The sequence below is a fragment of the Berghia stephanieae genome, chromosome 3, assembly GCF_034508935.2.
Source record: "Berghia stephanieae isolate SIO BIC M18660-M18661 chromosome 3, UCSD_Bste_1.3, whole genome shotgun sequence".
In the NCBI taxonomy this organism is placed as follows: Eukaryota; Metazoa; Mollusca; class Gastropoda; order Nudibranchia; family Aeolidiidae; genus Berghia; species Berghia stephanieae.
In genome coordinates, this window is record NC_088362.1 from 70646486 (window position 1) to 70670972 (window position 24487).

A 24487-nucleotide genomic window follows, 5' to 3' on the forward strand; every position below is an offset into this window, starting at 1 on the left:
GTTAAGTGCCTACCCATACAATCCTTTTCCTTCTATTATAAAACATTATACAAGGGATCTTGTACACAATGTGTCCTCTTGAACAATTCCTTTCTTTTCTCGAAATGTTGATGGTGAATTCAAATTCAGGGTACCTTTTTACTTTACTAATGTTATTTTATTTATTTTTTTTTTCTTTAAAAAGGGAATCGTTGAATCTGAGGTTTACAGTATCTTGTTCCATGATATTAATACTACAATATATTTATTTTCTTCAATAAGTTTACTACAATCTTGATTTATGGATACAATTTGAATGTGATCCATTAGACCATATATACCTATTGAAATAATCTCTTTTTCAGGACTTTTATGGATTACAATAATTGATCGTGTAATAATCAAACTCAACTGAGGATATTTTGTCCTTAAGGAGAAACAAACCACCTAGGATGTAACTTGCTCATTTTTACTCATTGCAAATATAATTTTTAAATATCTAAGCAGTGACAGATTTTTTAATATAAAATTTTTGCTACAACTATTTCTTTCTTTTTTTTTTTTGGTGGTTATTTTGACTAATAATCTCTACTCCCTTTCAAATTCAAATCATGACATTGACTTAATAGGGAACCAAAGTGTGATGTCAAAAAACTGGTTCCGATCTCATTGGAAGTGTAGAACCAATCTTCTGAAGGAATGGATACATACCTTGTGTAATTGATTTTTTGGTGTCAGAGTGGTGGCATTTTATTTTCTAGTCTGAAAATATATGCAGGTCTCTCTTTTTCATCCCATAATCTTAAGAATCTTCCTATACATCCTGCCTGCCACTAAATTAGTTATGCCACCCTATGATTCAATACGTCATCTATTCATTATTAGTCCTCCAAAGGCGGGTGGTTGGATGGGAGCATCACCCTTGAATCATATACCTATGATGTTCGCATGGGTGTACGATCCGATAGTGATGTCGTTTCTTCTTCTCTTTACTAGCCTATCCTGCTTCTTTGGTTTGTGATTGTATTTTTGACAGGGGATATTTTTTTTCTTGTAAATCCTCTGCCTGTTTGTTCTTGGTTATTTATAATTTAGCTTATGATATTTTTAGGTTATGATTTTGATTGACATTTGTACTATTTTTGTTAGATTGCTTGTTTTTTTGTTTCAGCGGTCTCTCATATAACCTCAATTGTGTTGGAAGAGACCTAAAGCAACAACAAACAAACAAACAAAAGTCCTCCAAAGGACTCAACACTTCCAAGGAATTTGGAACTGAAAGAATTGAAGGTGTGACGTCACGACTTTTCTGCCCAATTATAACTGATCCCTAGCACGATTGGCTCTTTTTAATCTTCAATGGACATAGGGTGGATACAGTGTTGTTCTACATATTACAGTTACAGACTTGTAAGTGGCAGCCAACAAAATTGTCTGAAAATTTTTTGTTGAACATACAGCACCTATGTTTTAAGTAGAGAGCGATGGGGGCTGTCTGAAGCCTGGGATCGTGAAAATACTAACAAAAAGGTGATAATGGAAAGGCTTCAGATGTTTGTTTTTGTTTTTGTTTTTAAGGGTTTTACGGCGCTTGCAACACATTTAGGTTATATCAGCGCCAGTAAAAAGGAAGAAAATGGGATAGTAAAAAGTTCTGGAATTACAGTTAAAGCACCAAAGAAAAAGTATGACAAAAGGGGAACTAGGAACAAATAGGGATCAGATGTAGAATCCAAGAGCATACGACCAATGTACTTAGTTTGAGATCACCTATAAGTCTCATCTGGACACAAGCACAAAATCCAACAAGAGGAATACACCCAAATGCTTACATTATACATTAAAAATAAATATAATAATACATAACAGAGAGATGATTTACAAGGAAAAAAATATCATCTCCCAAAACAATAACTATGCATTTGACTGTTTCCCTCCCAGCCAGGACTCCGAACAGGGCCAAGTAATCTCATTCCAAGACAAAGACAGAAAAGCATGTTGGAAAATAGATATAAGGGGATAGAAGACACAGTATGTACCTCCCTGCCCACTTTGGGAAGTCAGGATCCCCACCCAGAGGCTTCAGATGGAAACAATACAGACAATGGTCGTTTCAGGTAGAAACCCTTTGTCATCACAACAATAAACAAATGAACGTTGTAAACAAATAAATTGTAGTGTCTGTACTCTATGGTGGTTGGAGTGTGAATAAAGCATTAGCATGGCGTGGGTCTTGTGAATAGAGAGTCCCTAGGGTGTGATAGGAGTGATAAGGACAGGTCAGCGTATGAGAGGTGGGAACAACTGTTTGTCTGTACTGTTCCCATCTGAAGTCTTTCCATTATCACACTTTCGTGCTATGTTTTAAGTCAATGTGCCTACATAAAGTACAAAATGATGAAAACAAAACAGAAAAAGATTATGGCAATATTGTCGCACACCGACTATTGTCAGACATTTTACAAGTCGGATATTATTAATTTGTCAAAGTGTTGATGATTGTTCACGACTTGAGGGTGAAGATGATCTGCTGAACCATTTCAGTTTTTGAACACTTTATTCATGTTCTGACATAATGACGGATGGAATTACACCAGTAATCTGGATCATTACAATTCGTTGCTCAGTTATTTGTTATTTTGTCATTCATTGTTCATTTATATCATTAAATTAATTTACGTATATCACTTACATTCTCATTAAAAAAAAAATTTAATATTTGATATAGATAATATAATATAATATAATGATAATCTCAAAGTTATTTGCATTTTAAAATTGCCACCAGTTTTCCATTGTGATGTGATTAAACCACATTATTCCAACCTTCTGCTTTCTCATTTTCAATTCATTTAAATTTATCTTTATTTTCTTGCAATCACGGTCCTGAAAACAGCTTCATTTGTGAGAAGCATTTCAAGATATACGTGAAGGGGAGAGGGAGGAGGGGGAAGGGGGGATAGTTTACAGGACCAATCTTGTTGACACTAGTCATGAAATAATCCAGCCTAGGCTTTCAAATTCTGAAGAGATAATTTAATCATGCTATCAAGAATAACTTTTTGTTACATCCAGAGAACAGTGCAGTACGGATATTTTTTTGCTATCTAATTTGAGTAAGTGTAAGGATCTTGGATATGAAGAGGATTTGATCAAGAAACACTTATATATTGTCATATCAATTTAAATAACAAGGAAAATAATTGATCTGCAGCAAATATTAGAGAATATCAGCCAATTATATCCATCCGCAAGAAAATACTGCCAATGAAAAAGGGAGTTAAATGAGAGAATCAACCAATGGTATTCCGGCTATGTCGTCTTGTGGTATGACACTCGCTTTCGGATCGGAAGGTCCTGCTGTTCAAGCCTCTCGCTCAGCGCATAGTTGAGTCCTTGAAGAAGTGTCTTTACTCACATTCTCTCACCGTACTCAGGTGTAAAATGAGTACCTGGCCGTTAACAGCGTTGTCTTTGTCCGAAACATTGTAATATCGCCTAATAGGCGTTTGTCCCCTCCTACATGTTAAGTGTTGCTGTTGACCAGGGACCCTTTGTAAAGCGCTTTGAGCACATTTAGTGGATATTGCGCTATATAAAAGCTCAATAAAAAAAAATAAAAAAATTTATCCCTCAGACCAATGAAATTGTCAAGTTTTCAGAGGTCATCAAGATGTTAAATCAGTTGGAATGTCTCTATCAAATCAATCGTTGACGTCACAAGTAAGCCTAATTTTGATGATAAGGATGAAGAAGCTCTTGCTTTCAGAATCTGTGCCAAGCAAAGCAACAATAAAAGAAAGACCCTTTGCATATCTGCCCAACAAATCCTGAAGGCGAGTCAAGTCAAAGCACAGCTGAAGACAAAAGTTGGCAAGGCATAAACAGAAACAAACCATTGTCACTGACCTTCAATTCTAGGGATTAAGAAGACTAAGGATAATCCTGAAATGTCACCTTCAACATCAGTCTTTTTGGGGACCCTCATATAATAATCCCAATAAAAATAAATGAAGTGGCAGAAGACAATCGAGAATAAAAACTTTTGCGATGACAAGGATCAAGGAGTTGAACCCAGAACCTATCTGTTAAGCATCCTTCTCCTGGCCACGAGATGGATGCTCTACAAATGGCATTATCCATCACTCCAAAAGTGGTATCAAACTACCTCTCGCAACTTCTTTAGGTCATGAGGTCAGTACACAAACACCATGTAAACATGTAAGTTTATTGGTGAGCTAGCCGTTTACGCTCCGAGCTCTATTCTCAAGACAATTAAGTAACACAGAGATGAAGAGTAAGCTCCGATATTGGGTGAATATTAATTCATAAAATAAGTGGAGCAGGCACTAATGTTGATGACAACAAATGAAACGAGTAGAAAAGTGTTAGTATTAGAGGACAATAGAGAATACAAACTTGTGTGGTGATGGGGAGTTGGACCCAGGACCTGACTTACTGTTACAGCACCCACTGCCTGGCCACAAGAGGAACGCCCTTCAATCAATGTTATCCACCACTCCAAAAAACTGGCATCAAACATACTATACACTTGAATCCCACTCGCAACTTCTATAGAATATATGGGACTAACTCAAACAAGAAACAAAAGTCCCAAGAGCAACATAGATAATATGATCTATTCATGTTTGTTTTTAGGGGTTCTACATGGGCTTGAAAATATCAAAGTGACAAACTAGGGAGCAAGTGTAAGATAAAGATCTGAAAAAGGTGTGTATGAAACAGTGCCAGACAAAAGCAGAAAGAATGTTTTGTTTTACGGCACTTGTGACACAATTAGATCCTTTCAGTACTTTCTAGCACCAGTTAAAATGAAGAAAATGGGATAATCAAAAATTCTAGATACAATTGAAAGCACGCGAGTAAAAGTAAGACAAAGGGAAATTGAATGGTTCAAATAAGCAACAGATGTGGATTCCAAGAGCACACTTTCAATGTAGTTTGAACCCACCTAAAAGCGTCACACTCAAATGTTTACAAAAAATTAATATATTCAAAACAAAACAAAAAAACAGAACAATAACAAAGAGATGTTGTTGTTTGTTGTTTTGTTTTTAAGGGTTTTACAGTTCTTGCAACACATTAAGGTCATATCAGCGCCGGTAAAAAGGAAGAAAATGGGATAGTAAAAAGTTCTAGAATTACAATTAAAGCACAAGAGAAAAGGAAAGACAAAGGGGAATTAGTTCAAATAGGGAACAGATGTAGATTCCAAGAGCACACCGTCAAAGTACTTAGTTTGAGATCACCTAAAAGTCTCATCCAGATACAAGCACAGGTCCCAACTAAGAGGAATACACACAAATGTTTACCAATCAAATAATATAATATGTAAACTAAGCATAATACAATGCATAAAAGAGAGATGATTTACAAGGAAAAAAATATCATCTTCCAAAACTATAACTATACATCAGGACAAAACTATGTAATCTCATTCCAAGACAATGACAGGAAACAATTGGAAAATGGGTATGGGGGGGATAGAAGACACAGCATGTACCTCCCTGCCCACTATGGGAGGTCAGGGTCCCCAGCCAGAGCAAAGAGATGATTTACTAGGTAAAAAATAATCTCCCAAAAATAATACTACACGTTTGACTGTTTCCCAGCCAAGGACTCCAGCAAGGGTCAGGACAAAACCAAGTGATCCTATTCCAAACAAAGACAGCAAGCAACTCAGAAAATAGATATAGAGGTAAATAAGACATCATGGGAGGTCAAACGACCCCACCCAGAAAGTAGAAAGAAAAATACCCCCCAATTAAAAAAAAAAAATCATCCCAAAGAATCAGCCTAACGCGCTGAGGCACTGTTTCATACACATATTTTATAATCTTTACATGTGCTTGCGGGGTTCCTGACAGCTCAGTTGGTAGAGCCCTCACTTCACACGCGGCAAATGGACCACCCATCAATCCTGGGTGAGATTTTTGTTGAGCCTCCTTCATGTGGTGCAGATTCTAGGGGGAGGGGGAGGGGGGGGGGGGGGCATCTTCCACTCCCACTCCCAGTCAGTTGCCCTCGAACTTTAAATTAAAATTTTCACCAGGATGACCAGTTTTGAGCCCCGCTATCTGCATTTGCTCTTACTTAAGCTAGAAACTCAGACTTGCTTACTCTGCAGCACTACTGCATTACGGCTCATGCATGGATTATCTTGATCATCAATTTAATTTGACAACAAAGAAAAACTCCCCAAGGATGAATAAAATTATTTCAATTTGAATATTAACTAGGACAAGCGATGTAAGGGACAGATAAACAAACCCCGATGGTAAACTACACACAGCACTGAATCATGTGATCATTAACAAAAATTTCTAAGGTTCTCATTGATCAACAAAAGATTTCTAATTTTTCTTTTTTTATAGGACAGAGCAAAGCTCAATCAACATAACATTTTATTCTATATCATCATTCATAGAGATATATAGAACCAAGTCAATAAATATCAATATTTACACCATATTGCAACAAGTAATTTAAAAAAAACAACATATTGATACCGTTCTTAAAAAATAAATAATTTGTTCATTTTTTACATATAGTTATGGAAATAAAAATATAAAAAATAATTATTTTAATCGAAAGCATCGTCTACATTCAAAAATAAAATTATAAAACAGTTTAAAATGCAATAAAAATTTAAAGAGGGCCCTCAATGATAATGACTGAAATTTTTTTCATATCAAAATGTGTCAATAAAAATAGAATATAAAATCTGAGGCCCCTGTAGCTTGTTTTTAAGGGTTTTACGGCGCTTGCAACTGCAACATCATTAGGTCATTTCAGAGCCAGTAAAAAGGAAGAAAATGGGACAGTCAAAAAAGTTATCGATTTTCTTGTGAAATCACATGAGAAAAAGTAAGACAAAGAGGAAAGGTTCAAATAGAAAACAGATGTAGATTCCAAGAGCACACAATCAGTGTACTTAGTTTGTGATCATCTAAAAGTACTAAAAGTCTCATCCAGACACAAACACAGGTCCCCACTAAGAGGAATACACTCAAATGTTTACAAACCAATATTTTTTTTTTTTTAAAATGGTAAAAGTACATAACAGAGAGATGATTTACAAGGAAAAAAATATCGTCTCCAAAAGCTAGAGCTATACATTTGACTGTTTCCCACTCAGTAGGATATCCGGCCAGGGCCAGTACAAAACCAAGTAATCTTGTTCCAAGACAAAGACAGAAAGCGTGTAGGAAAATAGATATAGGGGATAGAAGAGTCAGAAAGTGCCTCCCCGCCTACCATGGGAGGTCAGGAACCCCACCAAGCCCCTGCAACTCAAGCATCGAATATACCATGGTTACATCCGTGTAAAGCATTTAGAATATTTTTAGAAGCTTAACAGTGCTTGCAAAAACTTTAATTTAAGGTCATATAAGTGTATAGGACATGGAAGATATAACCACAACGGACTTAGCTGCCAAAAACTCTCAAAATATCTTTTTTTAAATTTTTGCTTGAGATTTTTTACTTCAAACATAGATAAATTAAAAATAATCTTGAATTGTCAAACATTCTTAAACAAGTGACTACATTAAAATAACAGTGTAGAATTTCTTTGAAGTCATGGGTTTTAGGATTTTTCACAAATTGAGGTCATCTTAATTCATCGATCATAGAAGTAAAAATAACTCTTGCCAAAATGAAAAAAAAAAAATTTGTCAGTGTATAGCAAGGCAGATAAATTTAAAGCTGATAAATACTTAACATTTTGATTATCCATGGAAAACATCATGCTCTAACTCTAAACCTTTTACAATAAAAAAAAAAATTATTTTAAAAATTTGATGATGGAACCACTTACATTTTTTTTTAAAACATCATATCTAATGTTTGTTTTGTTTTTAAGGGTTTTAAAGCGCGTGTAGCACATTTAGATCATTCCAGCGTCAGTAAAAAGGTTGAAAATTTTCTAGACTTACAATTAAAGGTCACAAGGAAAAGTAAGTTAAAGTGGAATTGATTTAAATAAGGAACAGGTGTAGATTCCAAAGGCATATTATCAATGTACTTATTTTGAGAACCTTAAAGTCTCATCCAGACACAAGCACAGGATCCCACTAAAAAAAGGAATACACTCGAATGCTCATTAATCATTCTGCAAAACAACAAATATAACAGAACCTAACAGAGAAATGACTTACAAGAGATAAAAGTATAATCTCCCAAAACTATACATTTGACTGTTTCCTCTCAGCTAAAAGTCTGGCCAGGGCCAGGACAAAACTAAGTAATCTCATTCAAGACAAAGACAGAAAGCAGACTGGAAAACAGATACAGGGGGATAGAAGACAGCATGTGACCTCCTGCCCATAATTTAGCACACAGGACAATAAAAGACAAATTAGAGAGCAGACAGTGGTGTCAGATAAAAGTCTGAAAGGGTGTGTATGAAACAGTGCCAGGCAAATCAGAAAGAAAAATATAAGTACAAGAAAAAAATCATCATGCCTCCACTGGGGATTGATTCTCAGGTCTCCTGAATAATGTCCATCTGGAGGTATAAGGTTCAATCCCCAGTCGATTTTCTCATTGCTTGGCACTGTTTCTTACACCACCCCCCCCCCCACCTCAAACAGACATAGAACAGGACATCAGCCAGTCTGGGACTAAAACACATAATCTCATTCTGGGATAGAGACAATAATCCATAAAGAAAATTTCTAACGATAGAAGAGACTCTAGCACTACCTCAATCAACCACTCTAAAAAAAGCATCCATATACATCTGAGTTATAAATTGACGACAGCTGCACGTTTCAGGTACCGTCAATTGGGGTAACTTTGCCTCTAGGGGAAACTTTGCTTCTGTGAATTCGGAGCATTTTGAATAATCTCAGCTTTGTTGCAGTTATTGTAACCGTGAAAAGACTTTAATCTTTATCAAAGGAAATAACTGCCAAAAAACTAAACAGTCAAGTTTCCCCTTTAGGCAAAATTACCCCAGTTGATCGTCATGCCATATTCATATCATTAGCATAAGAAATGATGTCAGAATAATCTAAGCCTCTAAATTTAGATCTAAACACTTTTTTCAAATCCTTTTATTTATATTTCTGATTTCAGTGATCATGACAATGGCAATGAGATGAAGCACTATCTTTAGATTGTGATCTTGAATTTTCATGATGATGCCTACGAGAACTATCTTTACATTGTGACCTTGAATTTTCATGATGATGACGACTACAAGAACTATCTTTAGATCGTGACCTTGACCGTTCAGTACATCGATTGCCCGTGTGTCTCTTTCTCCTGTCCTGACACTTTTCATCCTCCTTTGAGGTATGACAACATTTGGAATTACTAGATCGATCACAAGATTTGTCTGTGCTGTGAGTATTTCGAATTTCACGAGATCGGCCAGACTCCCTCCTCGAGCCACGCTCAACTGACCTACTGTGCTCACCACTTTCTCGTCGATTAGGACTGCGATGAGTAGAATGTTTCCTTTCCAGCTTAACACCTTTCCTGGGAGAGACATGTCTACTGGTTGTTTCTCCTGAGGAATTCTGACGTTGATTCCTCGCTGGTGATCTAATCCGACGATCACTTCTTGGAGACCGATGTCTCCTGCTGTGCGAAGACAAGGGAGATCTATTTCTTCTCCCACTGTAACCAGGTGACCTCCGCCTATCACTACCGTGTGGTGAATAGCTTCGAGAGTCTTTCTCTGTAGTACAATCTCTTATATTTGAATTTGATTGTCTATCCTTTTTTTCCATTTTTGGACGTTTTCTGTCAGGATTATTTGGCGACCTCGATCTATTTCTTTTATTGGAATTTGCCTCTCTGACCTTTGCCCTTTCCTTTTTGGCATCAGATCCTGATGATGAAGAAGGTGGGGTGTAAACTCTTTCCATGGGTGAGACACCATGGCCACTAGTAGAGTCTTTTCTGCATGCAAAGTTCTTTCCCCTTTTCCGTGGCACGAGTTTTGGACTGGCAATTACTTTACAGCCATCCTGAGTGATGTGAAATCTCTCATTCTCTGACCCTTTGTTTTGCTTGGAGCCTTGCTCTCCCAAACATTTGAACTGCTGAGAGCTGCCCTTATCTTGACACAAAGTCTCCTCTACCTCATCATCATCATCCAAAATCTCACCATCTTCGACTCCATCAGAATCATCATTATCATTTGAGCAATTATCAACAACTGCAGTATCAAAGACAAAACAGTTATTTTCTCCAACTACCTGATCTTCCCTATCATCATTGTTATCACACTTTTCATTCAATTTTAAGACATCTTGTTTTTCTGTCTTTGTTTTACCGAGATCCAGCCTGCGAGTGACTTTTATAACACTGTGTACAAATTCAGCCTGCCTTGATATTAACACATGGTCAACGTCATTGTTCTCTTGAAGGCTGAGTGGTCTCTTATCTAAAGACGAGGCTGAAGCTCCAGATCCATCCTCAGATTCTCCATCAATTTTATCTACACTTTTAGAAATATTTACATTATCTTCCCGAAGAGTCTCCGATAAGCCACTGGCTTTGAATGAACTATTGCCCCTGCTATTTTTCACAATGGGAGATTTTGAACACTTGCCAGCTGATTCTGAATTTGAGCCACAAAGCCTCTTCAATAGAACATTGCTCTCTTGACTACATGAGCCAATGACAATATTTTCACCACTAGAACTTTCATCAACAATTCTCACAGACTTCTGAGGACTGTCATAGGAGTAATATAATCCTTTACTCAAATTGTCTCTTTTCAAATAGTGATCCCGCTCAGGATTTCTCATCATCTCATCTCTTCCTGAATTGGTAACATTTTTCCTCTCTGAAAGTTTTTTGCTGTTATCAATTTGTATTGTCTCCTTTGACTGTGGACTTTGACGGGGATAATTATTATTGACTATTGTTGAGACACCGCCTCTATGATTCTTTACTAATTTTTCCACTGATTTCTTCAGAGATCTTAGCTCCTGAGAATTTTTTCTTGGAGACCGCCTTAGACTGATAGACTGTTGAGAACAAGATGCTATGGAGTTAAAACTTTCCCTGCATAGTTTTGAAACACGAGGAGATCGAAGTAATTTTACTGGTTCCTCCTTTTTAGCAACCTTCAAAGGTGACTTTGCCGGAGAAGAAACCACTTTACTGCCACTTTTGACTGGTGTCACACAATCTTCATCATCAGATTCAGTCCCACTACCTGAACTGCCATCATCTGATGAACTGCAACTGTCACTACTCTCTAAACCCCACCGCGTCTTGACTAGCTCCATTTGTTGCAACGTTTGCAGTGAGAAAAGTTTTACCAGCTGAGCACCATCCACATCATTAGGACTTGAAGAGGGGTTTGGATCTGACCCGACCTTATCAAAATTGTCACTTTCCTCTACATCACTCAAACCACAACGAGCTGGTGTCCTTACATCATCATGACACATATCACGAGATTCATTGGTCCTGTTCAAAGGAGACCATAGTGCGTCTTTTGGGCTTCTAATATGAGATGGTGTTAATTTTGGAGATGTAAAGGAAAAGGGGGAAAATCCACCAACAGAAATGTGAGATGAAAAAGAGTCTGTTCGAGATGACATTCTGGTCTTATTAATTGGAGGATGCTGCTGCGGCATAACGACATCCCGGTCAAATTCCGATAGACTGTGACTTTCCATGAGACTAACCTCATCCCAGTGACCAATCGGAGTCTTACCTCCAATTTTATTACAACCAGAAGATGGATTACGTTCATTAGACGGCTCATTGTGGACATTTTCACATTCACTCTCTGATTGAACGGCATTGATAATATAAGTGGCATTCAGAGTATTCTCACCTTCATCATCTGTATCACTATTGTCCTCAGGACCATCCGATGAACTCAAAAAAAGGTCTGATTCCACCTGGCTCACTTCCTGTTTTTCACTACAACTGCATGATGTACTACTTTTATTTCTATTTGGTGAGTTACAGGACCTGAAATCTAATGCTCGTTTCTTTGGAGATTTTGAAATGGTACGGACAGGTCCAAGACATTTCGTTGGACTATCTGGACTGTGTGATTCATTAAGACGGTTTAAAACAGGGTCTGTACTTGCCTTATTACTAGTGAAATTTTGCTTGTTAACTTCAATTTTAGAGCAATGGAGTCCACGCCCTTCAGCAGCTTTGAAAATGATTGGGTCACTTGTACTGTCGGGTTCGGGTGAATTCATAACCTCATCATCAATGTCATTGGAAACTTTTTTCTGGGCAGAAGATGACCTTTCAGAGTGTGCTTCCTGTTCTGTATATTCAACACTTGATGATGTTACTCTACAACTGTTCGTAGGGGAAATTGGCACATTCATGCCTGATTTCTCTGGGCCTTTTTGAAGTTGGGGCAAGATTTGGTCTTCATCTGCTTTTTTGGACTTTATGGAGAGAATTTTTCCTCTGAAAGAAAGCTCATTGTGCGTTGTAACCTCTTCTGTTTCTTGCATTCTTGTATTTGACTGGACATTTGGTTGAGAATGCGATTTGGTGACTTTCGATGCAGATTTTACTCGTTTGGGTGTCTTGATGTTGAATGATGTATGCCATACCCATTCATTTACAAAATCCTTTTGCTGTTTTAACCCGTCATCAACTTTAGGCAGTTTAGAACATTTCAAAGCTAAACCTGTGTTATTACTTTCTATAATTTCTCTTGCAGTCTGTTGCTGCTTTAGTTGATCTGTCATCATGCCACTGTTTTGATCACTACTCACTGTTGGAGCAACTGGTGTGCATGTCACTCCAACTGGAGCCAGCGTTGATGAACTTTGAACAAGTCTCGCTGAATGCCTTAAACGAGATGCTAAAACCCTTTGGTTGGATTTAGAACAAGATTTTAATGTCATTTCCTTCTTGAAATCAGAAATATTTTTTCTAAAGACTTTCTGGAATGCCATTCTTGCTATTGGTTGAATTTTACTTGTTTCATCCATGAATTCATTAACCCTTCCTTCTCCAGCATCCAAATCTTCTTGTGTGCCATTGACACTACCATTGCAGTTGTCAACAGTTTCCCCAATCTCTTCATCATCGTTAGAATTTCCAGACTTAGAAGCCAACACTCCTCCAACTGAAATGTTTCCAATCTCTTTCACACTAAATCCTTCCTTTTCTATGTCAACTTTGGATTTCCTTACTTTCTTATCTTTAGGATGAGTCTTCTGAAATCCTAAATCACTCGGCAACAAACCATCCTTGACTTCTGAATGAACATCAGGACTCTCAGAATTAGCTGGACTCCTATGCAAGAACTCTGGTTTACCTCGGATATGTCTAAAATGGGTGTTGCTTTCTTTTATTTCTTTGCGGACTCCTGGTGGAATGAACTCGGATGGGACGGAATTTGATTTAAAAGGACTGATGATTGTAGCACTGGTTGTCTCCTCATCCCCTAGAACGATTAGATTCGGTGTGCACAAGATGTTATCTGATTTGGAAGGGGTGAGGGTGTTTGAATCATAATTGGTAGAGGGTTGTTTGACAGGCGTTGATTGTCTCATGTGTTTAGGTTTGGGAGGGGTAAGGTTGGTGCAGTCTTCGTAATGGAGGGAGTTGGGGTTCCAAACAAAGCCAGGCTTTGATGGGGATTGAAAACCAATCTTAGGTATAACTGTTAAATTGGATGAGGATTTTGATGATGATAATGATGAAGATGTTGACAAAGATGAAGATTTTTTTAATTCATTGGAAGTATCAGAAGTGTTTGAAGTGGTGGACTCCTTACTACTCGCCTCACCACCAGGCCCAGAACTACTATTTGTTGCTTCTTCTGAGGTGGACTCTTTGGACTTGGAAACTGAGTTCTTAGACTCCACAGGATTGGATTCAAGTTTTTCATCAGAGACACTTTCACTCTCATCTTTTGTAAAAAGTGACTCATTTATTAACTGAGAAGAGGAAGAGTTACTTCCATCTTTCAAATCAGAAATTGGAAAAGCTCTGACTGGCTCCGACGATATGGCAGATTCTTTATCACATTTGGACATGACAGGCTTTTCAATTTGAGAAATAGATGATTCACCGCATGTAGTCGTTGCATCACGATTTTCAAAGGGCCATGTCTGGTTCGTTAGAATTGGACTACTGGTGTTGATGACGTGACTGGGATTATGTTTTGGTGAAACGGGATCGGGTGATTTCATTTTTGAGAAAGGGAGGCTGGCACCTGGTGACATGACAGAATCCCACTCTTGATTGGAGACAACACAACTAGTCGAGGCAATTCCTTCTGAGTCATTTTGAGATGCAGGCCTGTTAGAAAATTTGTTGGATAGATTGTCTCCTTGTTTTAATCTATCACAACTTTGAGGTAAAGATTTCTCTATTGTTTGTTCAACTTTATTTTGAGCAGTATCTTTCTTTGACACAATTTGTGCTGGTAAAATGGTATTGGGTGCCCCAGTGGACTCTAATGGGACAGTTTGAGACAGATGCATTACACTGACGCCTTTTGACATAAATGTCAATTTCTCATTTACTTGGATATTATCTTTCTTATTTTTGCTAACATCTCCACTAATTTCTCTATCAACCTCTTCATTACTTCTTTTACTGTCACCTTCACTACATTTTTCACTTTCACCTTCACAACTTCTCTCACTACATCTTTCCCTAGTTCTTTCATCGACACCTTCGCTACACTTTTCACTTACACCTTCATAATTTCTCTCACTACATCTTTCCCCAATGTCTTTCCTTGATCTTTCACTGACACCTTCATGACTTCTCTCACTACATCTTTCCTTAAAATCTTCCCTAGTTCTTTCATCGACACCTTCACTACATTTTTCACTTACACCATCACAACGTCTCTCACTACATCTTTCCCTAGTTCTTTCACTGCCACTTTTACTCCTCCTCTCAGTAACACCTTCACTTCTTCGTTCACTACCTTCAATTTCTCCTTCCTTTCTTTTACAAGATTCTAATTGCTCACTAGGCAATTTTCCAAGTGATTCAATATTCATTCTGTCCTCAACCTGATTTTTTCTTCCCTCATTGCAGTCAATTAATCTGGTTCCATGCTCCATTACTGTCTTTGTGATGGATTCACACTGTGACACTTTGTTATTGTCAAATTTACATACAGGCCAATTGGAACCCTTTGTGTCCATTACATTCACCTCCTTGTATTCTTCAAAATTTCGATGGGTGTCATTTTGTCTTGATTCTATGGATTTTGTTAATGAATTCACATCCTTTGAAACTTTTTCTTCGCTTACAAATTTATTAGAACATCTGAGCTCATGGCTTTTGTCATTTGACTTTGGTAAAAGCTTTTTATTTGAGGAATCATCTGTTGACACCTTAGAAGCAGATTTGTGTTGTGAATGCTGTTGCTGAGATGAATGTGAGTCCCTCTCCTTTCTACTCCCCTCTTTACTTCGATGATTCCTATGAATTATAGGTGATGATTCTTCACCAGCACCTCTATCTCTTTCTGACTTTGACTCTTTGCTACCACTTTTTGACCGTCTTCCATGTCGACTTTGGAGATGGGATATTTTCCTTCCACTGGATGTTTTTGAATTTCTCACATCTTGATCGCAGTCTCTCCGAGACCTGCCAACTGAATGTTTTCTGCTGCCTAATGGGCTTTCCTTTCGATCATTATAAATACGTGAACAAGAGATCTCATCTGGTGACTGACTAGAAGACTGGCTTTGCGTACGGTTGTACTGTTTTGGTGATGAGCCACGTTTGTTTCTTGTGATTGTATCCATTTTATAGGAAAGATGATCTTCTTTGCTTGTTGTTTGAAGTGTCTTGATTGTATTTCTGTAAAATTCAAAGTTGAAAAAAAAAAAATTTTAATTATAAGGGTCTGACTGTTTTAGAAAACTTTTTAGCACTTGCTTGCTTAATTCAAATGTCAGCAGATGAGAATTGAAAATAATGGTCTAAGAGAAAAAAAAAAAGAGGAAGGTTTCTTTAGTGAAATCTAGGGACAAAAAGTACAATTGTAGAACACCTTTCAATATTATGCAAAATCTTGATACTAGCTTGTTTCAGAATCGGATCATGGAGGGATCTCTATAGTCTGATACCCAAACTGCTTAGTTTTGCATTCATTTGGTGCCGACCAATTGGTATCTCTGTATAGCTATTTAATCCCCTGTTGAAAGTTGTTATCTTAGTTCTAACAGGAATGCCTACCCTCAATTTCAAATTTCAGGGAAATTTTACGGATAAAACCTCAAATTTCAGTTACAATAAGCTGTGCAATTGTAATGTCTTAAAAGACAGTCAAACATCTGAAATCAAGAACATAAATTGGTTACAATGGTGCAAGAGACAATTATAAGTAGTTACTAATCTGCTTGCAACAAAAGGGGTATCCTCACTCACTGGCTTAAAAATATAATATTGGTTGGATAACTCATCAAGACCACAGGTGAGAATAACTGACCACAAAAAAGAAAAAAAAAATTCTCCCACCTTTATGATTGAGAAAAGCCTACCAATTTTCAAATTATATGGTTTGCTGTGCTGATGATATGGTGGTAGTTGTGGTTGTAGTAGCAGTGATAGCGGTGATGATTTGGTGGTAGAGGTTGTGATATTGGTTGTAGTAATGATAGTGTGGTGGTGGTGGTGAAGGTTGTGGGAGTGGTGGTAGGAATTATGATGTGGTGGTGGTTGCAGTAGTAGTGGTGGTAGGAAAGATGATGTGGCGGTGGTGGTGGTGTTAAAAATGATGAGGTGGTGTTGGAATGTTGATGTGGCGGTGTTGGTTGTAGTGGTGATGGTAGTTATAGTAGTGGTGGTAGGAATGATGATGATGTGGTGGTGGTGGTTGTAGTAGTGGTGGTAGAAATGATGATGTGGTGGTGGTGGTTGTAGTAGTGGTGGTAGAGATGATGATGATGTGGTGGTGGTGGTTGTAGTAGTGGTGGTAGAGTTGATGATGATGTGGCATTTGTTGTAGTAGTGGTGGCAGGAATGATGATGTGGTGGTGGTTGTTGTAGTAATGATGGTAGAGATGATGATGTGATTGCAGTGGTGGATGTTGTAGTAGTGATAGCAGAGATGATGATGTAGTAGTGGTGGGAGAGATGATGATGTGGTGGTGGTTGTTGGAGTTGTGGTGGAAGAGATGTTGTGGTAGCTTTGGTGGTGATGTAATGGTGGTAGTTGTAGTTGTTGTGGTAGGGACGGTGGTGGGGATGATGATGATGATATCACAATAGTTCATAATTGCATAACTTCTAAACTTCTAGGTGGTAATATACTGGTTAATTTTTTAAGTTCCAGGACAAAAAGTAAACTTTCATATTTTCCGACACAGCCATTATTTTTTAAAATAATTTCCGGGACAAATCCAATAGGCATGTCTGCTCTAACCCATACATTGTGATGCAACTATTCAATTATTTTGTCAATAGACATATATTTTATCACTCAACTTATCCATGAGTCGTCATTTGTTTATAACATTACTCACAATATTCTCTTGTACTTTTTCCTTTTACTTCTATTTACTTTTCATGGAATGGAAACAAAACTAAACAACCTCAGTCTAGTATGGTCAAACTAGGCTTTTTTTTTTTCAATTTAAAAAAGGAGAATTTATTTATCTACTAATATCTAAAAAAAAAACAAACTAAATAATGTATGATAAATCAAAAATCGGGAAACAAAATGAGTTTGAGAAAAGATGACTATTTGTATTTATATAAAAGAATCCTATCGCACTTGCGACATTAAAAAAAAAAATAATTGAATAGCTAAGCCACAAGATGTACAAAAAAACTGGTCTGATTAACCTTGACTCAAGATGGCACATTTGGCATGTTAACTCTAAAACACCAAAATCAAATCACTGAAATAAATAATTTTTCAAAATTGTTTTCACGAATTCACTAGATTTAACACTTTGTAGAAAGGGGGTGATCTTTTTCTAAGTTATTACAGAAATTATGACATGATTTAAAAACAATTCAGTCTTAACATTAAAGGTTTGATGATTTTATAATACCTGAGCTGTTCAATCTCTTTATCTTTGCTCTGTAATTCATTACGACATGTCAGAAACAGGCAGGAGATGTTTTTGGATAACTGGGTTTTTGTAACCACTAAATTATCATTCTCTAATTTAAGCTTCTTGTTGGTCAGAGTCAGTTCATTGATTCTTGCTTTAAGCTGAAACAAAAACATGAAAACTGAAAATTAGATAATATTCATAAATACATCAACCTATTTGAAATTGGAAAAAATCGTAGTTTTCAGGGGTAATAACATAATTAATATTATAACTACTTTTAAAAATTATCATTTTGTGTTTAAATATGTTAAATTAGTGCTTTCAACTTCTATATATATATTAGCTCTGACATCAAAACTTTGTTTTCGAGAAGCTTATTGAATTAAGAATGTCTTTTATATAATTGTCAATTCGGACCCAAAAATTCGTAATTCTACGAAATATATGTAGTAGTCAGCTGGTCTGCAAAAATGTGATCCACTGTCTCAAAATGGTATTATTTCAGGATGGGAAGTAAGAACTTTGAATTTTTTGCAATGTAAGAAATCAGCTCCATAAATCATATCTGTGGCTATAAATTCAATTTCTAACACCTAGTTCACTCCAACATAATGGGTCACGAAAAAACTTGTCATCAATTCATAAAACAATTTATCCAATAAAAGACACAGCAAGAGTGACATCTCAAGGAAAACAACCCCACCCCACTCTCTAATTGGATGCCATAAAAAACAAAGAAGAGCGTAAAAAGTGTTGATTTCTTACCTTTTCCAATTCACATTTATCCGGTGAAGCTAATTCAGAAATTGAGTCAGTTCCTTGGATGCTATCATTATTCATTTTACTGCTAGAAGCAGACGCTGCTGCACCCTCTGGTGCCAACTGAGGAGGAAATAATAATACTATATCCATTATATCGGTCAAAAATGGAACAAAACATGTTTTATGTCCAATAACAAGGGAGAGAGAAGTGATTAAGGGAAAAGAGGAGATTTTACACCTTTGACACATTCCTAAAAATAGAAGTAGAGATGACAAATCAGAAATTGGGATCTGTACCATGAAGCAGTCACACAGATGACATCCCTAATAACGATTCTAAGAAAAAAATCCAAGGGGTGTGACAAATGGCTTATTTAACCTATAAAATCTGAGGTGCAATTCTATATTAGAGCAAATTGACATAAAAAATGGAAAAAAAAAAAATTATTTTTTAAAAGGGGTTATTTGAAACTTTCATTTTATATGGTTTCAGAACAAACTGTAGGAAGAACAAAACTGTAGGGAAACACCAAAGAAAAATTAGTATATATATGACTGAAAGAGCTGGTTGCTCTAGTCACACCTGTCAACACGATGGTTCATAATAATTTGTAAGTATTTATTTGGGTAATTAGTAATTCCAATTACTACAATTACAATATCATGAAATATAATCTGGTTTAAAGAAACTAAGCAAATTTTTTAAAAAGATTAAGTTATTGATATTGTTCACCCTACCTCATTGTTACCAAGTTGTGTGATGTCTCCATCAGTGGACTGAGGTTCCTTGAGAATGTCTCCATAAATATCCACACTTCCTTCATCCACAAGGTCAGGATTCCCGGTTGTAACACACTTGGATTCCTCGGGCTTTTTCTCCCTTTCCTAGGACTCAAAGATTGGAGGGGACTGGCATTTGGTGAGAGGTTGGACACAAGAGATTCCATAAAATAATCAACATCCATTGTTAAGCAAGTTTTTGGCTTCTCCAATTGTGGTGCTAAATTGCCAATAAGAGGAATTTACAGTGGGAATGAAAGTCAATTTCTTTTCACCACACAGACATCATGAATCAACAGCAAAATCCTGAAAAATCAAAAACGGTGTTGTTGATATGGGCACCTTTCATAATAAATAAGTGTAATTTGAGATATTTTGATTGACCACAAGAATTGATTTACATCATGTGCTGCATCTCTAGCACACATGCCAATCCATATGAGTAAACTTTTCTTATGATATCCAAGACTACCTTTAACTTTAAACCAGGTTTGATGAAGTGCCTTAGAGTCATTTTATACATGCAGTACAACAGCATTAAGCTATCCGCCATCCCCTTAGCCCCTCCATAGCTCCTGCCATTGGATGAAGGTTGAACAAGATGAATGATAACCAGAGACGCCAACTTTAAATTTAGCTCACAGGAGTTTCAGACACCACTCGTAGGAATTTCAATGCCGAAAGAGGAATTTCCGCATACAAGAAAAAGGAATTGAAATGGTATTTGGCATTGTGTTTACATATTGTATAGTTCTAAATAGATAACTGATTAGGATTATATTATGATACATAAACACATTGCCAAATACAATTCCAAAGTTTCCTTATTTCAAATGAAGTAAAGCTCCAAAACCTAATGGTAGAGATTGTAGTACTGGTGGTAGTGAGGATTATGTGGTGTTGGTGGTTGTAGCAATGGTGGTAGTGATGATGAAGATGTGATAGTGGTTGTTGTTGTAGTAGTAGTAGTAGTAGTAGTAGTGATGATGATATGGTGGTGGTGCTGGTGGTGGTTGAAGTAGTAGTGGTAGTGATGATGATGTGGTGGTGGTGGTTGTAGTTGAAGTGGTAGTGATGATGATGTGGCGGTGGTGGTTGTAGTAGTAGTGGTGGTGGTATTGATGAAGATGAGGTGGTGGTGGTGCTTGTAGTAGTATTTGTAGTGATGATGTGGTGGTGATTGTAGTACTGGTGGTAATGATGAAGATGTGGTGGTGATGGTGGTTGTAGTACAAATAGTAGTGATGATGATGGTTGTAGTAATATTGGTAATGATGATGTGGTGGTGGTGGTTGTAGTAGTATTGGTAGTGATGATGATGTGATAGTGATGGTGGTTGTAGTAAAAATAGTAGTGATGATGATGTGGCGGTGGTGGTTGTAGTAGTATTGGTAATGATGATGTGGTGGTGGTGGTTGTAGTAGTATTAGTAGTGATGATGTGGTGGTAGTGGTTGTAGTAGAAGTGGTAATGATGATGTGGAGGTGGTGGTTGTAGTAGTAGTAGTGGTAGTGATGATGTGATGCTGGTGGTTGTAGTAGTAGTGGTATTGATGATGTTGTAGTGGTGGTTGTAGTACTTTACTAGTGGTAGTTGCAGTGATGATGGTGTGGTGATGGTCGTTGCAGTAGTAGTGGTTGTGATGACGATTGGGTTGTGGTGTTGTAGTAGAAGTGGTAGTGATGATGATGTGGTGGTGGTGGTTGTAGTAGTAGTTGTCGTGATGATGATGTGGTGGTGGTTTAATAGTATTAGTAGTGATGATGTAGTGGTAGTGGTTGTAGTAAAGTGGTAATGATGATGTGGAGGTGGTGGTTGTAGTAGTAGTGGTATTGATGATGTTGTAGTGGTGGTTTGTAGTACTTTACTAGTGGTAGTTGCAGTGATGATGGTGTGGTGATGGTCGTTGCAGTAGTAGTGGTAGTGATGACGATTGGGTTGTGGTGGTTGTAGTAGAAGTGGTAGTGATTATGATGTGGTGGCGGTGGTTGTAGTAGTAGTTGTCGTGATGATGATGTGGTGGTGGGTGGTTGTAATAGTGATGGTAGTTGTAGTAATAGTGGTCGTGATGATGATGTGGTAGTGGTAGTTGTAGTAATAGTGGAGTGGTAGTGAGGATGATGTGGTAGTGCTGGTTGTAGTAGTAGTGGTAGTGATGATGATGTGGTAGTAGTGGTTGTAGTAGTAGTGGTAGTGATGATGATGTGGTAGTGGTGGTTGTTGTAGTGGTAGTTGCAGTGATGATGATGTAGTGGTGGTGATTGTAGTAGTAGTAGTGGTAGTGATGATGTGATGCTGGTGGTTGTAGTATAGTGGTAGTGATGATGATGTGGTACTGGTGGTTGTGGTAGTAGTGGTAGTTGCAGTGATGATGATGTGGTGATGGTAGTTGCAGTAGTAGTGGTAGTGATGACGATGTGGTTGTGGTGGTTGTAGTAGTAGTGGTCGTGATGATGATGTGGTGGTGGTGGTTGTAGTGGTAGTGATGATGATGAGGCGGTGGTGGTTGTAGGAGTAGTTGTGGTACTTATGAAATTCGGACCCACGATTTGGAATGATGATCTCCCTCAATCTGTGAGATTCTCGAGCTCAATAGACACTTTCAAAAAAGCCCTGAAAACATATCTTTTCAGAAAAATATACTGAATTGAATTTTAAATGTATTGTATGTGACATTTATATTGATGATGTATTGATGCCCTTTTATGCTCTTAATTGTTTTGATACTTTGGTTGAATTGTATTTAATTTTTTTAAATATTAAAAAAAAAAGCGCTTTGAGGTTTCGACGAAAAGCGCTATATAACTATGCTTATCATTATTATTTTTATCTTATTTCTATGTGCATTCTGAAACTTTCCATATTCTGGAATGTGAGTAAATGTTTAAAAGAGCGGAGTTTTAAAAAAGTGTCTGTGAATAATCAATTTTCTTGTTCTCAGACAAGTCTGAGAATAATCGAATTGATTGAATAATCACATCTATAAGAATGAATTAATTGTATCAAAGATTTTTTTTTTTAAATATCACTCAAGACTCAGACTGTCTTCTACTTCTACTTAGTCCTACTGAATTTCTGAGTTTAGAGTTCAGAGTTAGAAGTTAGAGTAGAGTGGTGGGGCAATCCCAACAATCAACAATCAAACTCAAAACCATGAAACTGAAACCCAATGTCCAAAAAAGTGTAGTGTAAGTTTAAGTATTGTAAGTGTAAATACCAGAGTAAGAAGAGTCAAGAAATGTGTGGTGTGGTTAATGAGTGTAGTGTTAGATTTAGATTGCCTAGAGTCTAGAGTTCTAGAGTAGCGTTAGTGTTAGAGCTCAGGATTGCTCCGTTCTTTTATTCAATTCTGTGCCTTGGCCTTGCCGTTCCTCTCGGATCGCTGCCTCTCTACCCGCACTCAAAATCAATACCAGTGGAGTCAGCGAAAAAGCTTTTTTGATTCCTCAAACAGGTTTATTAAACGTAATTCTATGTGCATTTCGAAACTTTCCATATTCTGGAATGTGAATAAATGTTTAAAAAAGCGGAGTTTTAAAAAAGTGTCTGTGAATAATCAATTTCTTGTTCTCAGACGTGTCTGAGAATAATCATTTTCCTATTCTCAGACATGTCTGAGAATAATCGGATTGATTGAATAATCACATCTAGGCGTCTATAATAATAAGTTATAAGTATAAGTATAAGAATGAATTAATTGTATCAAAGTCAAAGATTTTAAAAAAAAAAAAAATCACTCAAGACTCAGACTGTCTTCTACTTCTACTTAGTCCTACTGAATTTCTGAGTTTAGAGTTCAGAGTTAGAAGTTAGAGTAGAGTGGTGGGGCAATCCCAACAATCAACAATCAAACTCAAAACCATGAATCATGAAACTGAAACCCAATGTCCAAAAGTGTAAGTGTAAGTATTGTGTGTAAATACCAAGTAAGAAGAGTCACAGTCAAGAAATGTGTTAGTTTAATGGTGTGGTGTGGTTAATGAGTGTAGTGTTAGATTTAGATTGCCTAGAGTCTAGAGTTCTAGAGTAGCGTTAGTGGTAGAGCTCAGGATTGCTCCGTTCTTTTATTCAATTCTGTGCCTTGGCCTTGCCGTTCCTCTAGGATCGCTGCCTCTCTACCCGCACTCAAAATCAATACCAGTGGAGTCAGCGAAAAAGCTTTTTTGATTCCTCGAACAGGTTTATTTAAGCGTAATAAAGTTGACAGTTTATATTACCATTGCAGTTTTGTGTCTTTCACTTTCTTCAATCTTACATGACATTGAGTCTTCAGTTCAGATTTGGTCGTTTCGAGTTTCGTCGAGATCTTTTTGTTGTGATTGTAGTGGTGTTGATATCCGGCGCGCTTTCAATAACATGGTCTGGATGTGAACTTTTGTTAATTCTTATTTTCCAACTTTCGTCAAATTAGTAACAAGACGGTTGTCAGTTACGTGGCCTTTTATTTCATTATTTTTTTATTTATTTATTTTTCGTCATCAGCTAAACACCACTATCACAGATGAAAACATCGTCATCATCATAATGATGATGATGATGACCACACCATTTAATCAATCAATCATCATCACCACCACCACCACCACCGCCATCATCAGCATCATCATCATCATCATCATCACCATCACCGAAATATAATTTCCAGTGGGCTTAACAATCGAATCTACAGGGATTGTTTCTGGCACAAACCCGCTCTTTCACGCACTAGTGCTAAGTACCTTTCGCCTCTGGATTTTTACTGTGATGAATTTCCTCTCTTTAGGGGATTTCCGCTATTTAAAGTCCTCTGCAATTTTCTTAGCTTGGGCTCTGGGCCCTTAGTAAGTAGTACCTATACATCTTCAAAAATTATTGTAAACAGCCTTGTTGCAAGGGACGTATATGTGTTTATTAGTTCTTTAGCATAAAATTTCCTCCCCTGTTTATAGTAGGTATGATATTTCCGATTGTCA

At 37.1% G+C, this 24487-nt stretch overlaps 1 protein-coding gene across 1 annotated transcript; it reads right to left on the reverse strand.

Annotated features, from left to right (window-relative positions):
• Window positions 1-6357: 6357 nt before the first annotated feature.
• LOC144968354 (uncharacterized) lies at window positions 6358-23888 on the reverse strand. The gene is made up of 5 exons (XM_078906630.1): window positions 23753-23888; window positions 19494-19841; window positions 18759-18875; window positions 17988-18151; window positions 6358-15786 (listed from the first exon to the last, which is right to left on the reverse strand). Exons 3-5 carry the CDS (start codon window positions 18831-18833, stop codon window positions 9078-9080), a joined length of 6948 nt encoding a protein of 2315 aa, XP_078762756.1. The 5' UTR covers window positions 18834-18875; window positions 19494-19841; window positions 23753-23888; the 3' UTR covers window positions 6358-9077.
• Window positions 23889-24487: the final 599 nt, after the last annotated feature.

Bases quoted from the DNA above. Each gene is read 5' to 3' on its own strand.
- LOC144968354 (XM_078906630.1), bottom strand. From the start codon at position 18,833: ATGAATAATGATAGCATCCAAGGAACTGACTCAATTTCTGAATTAGCT. The intron at 18,152-18,758 runs GTAAGAAATCAA...TTTTTGTTTCAG, and splicing joins ATAAATGTGAATTGGAAAAG to CTTAAAGCAAGAATCAATGA. The intron at 15,787-17,987 runs GTATTATAAAAT...TGAATTTTACAG, and splicing joins AAAGAGATTGAACAGCTCAG to AAATACAATCAAGACACTTC.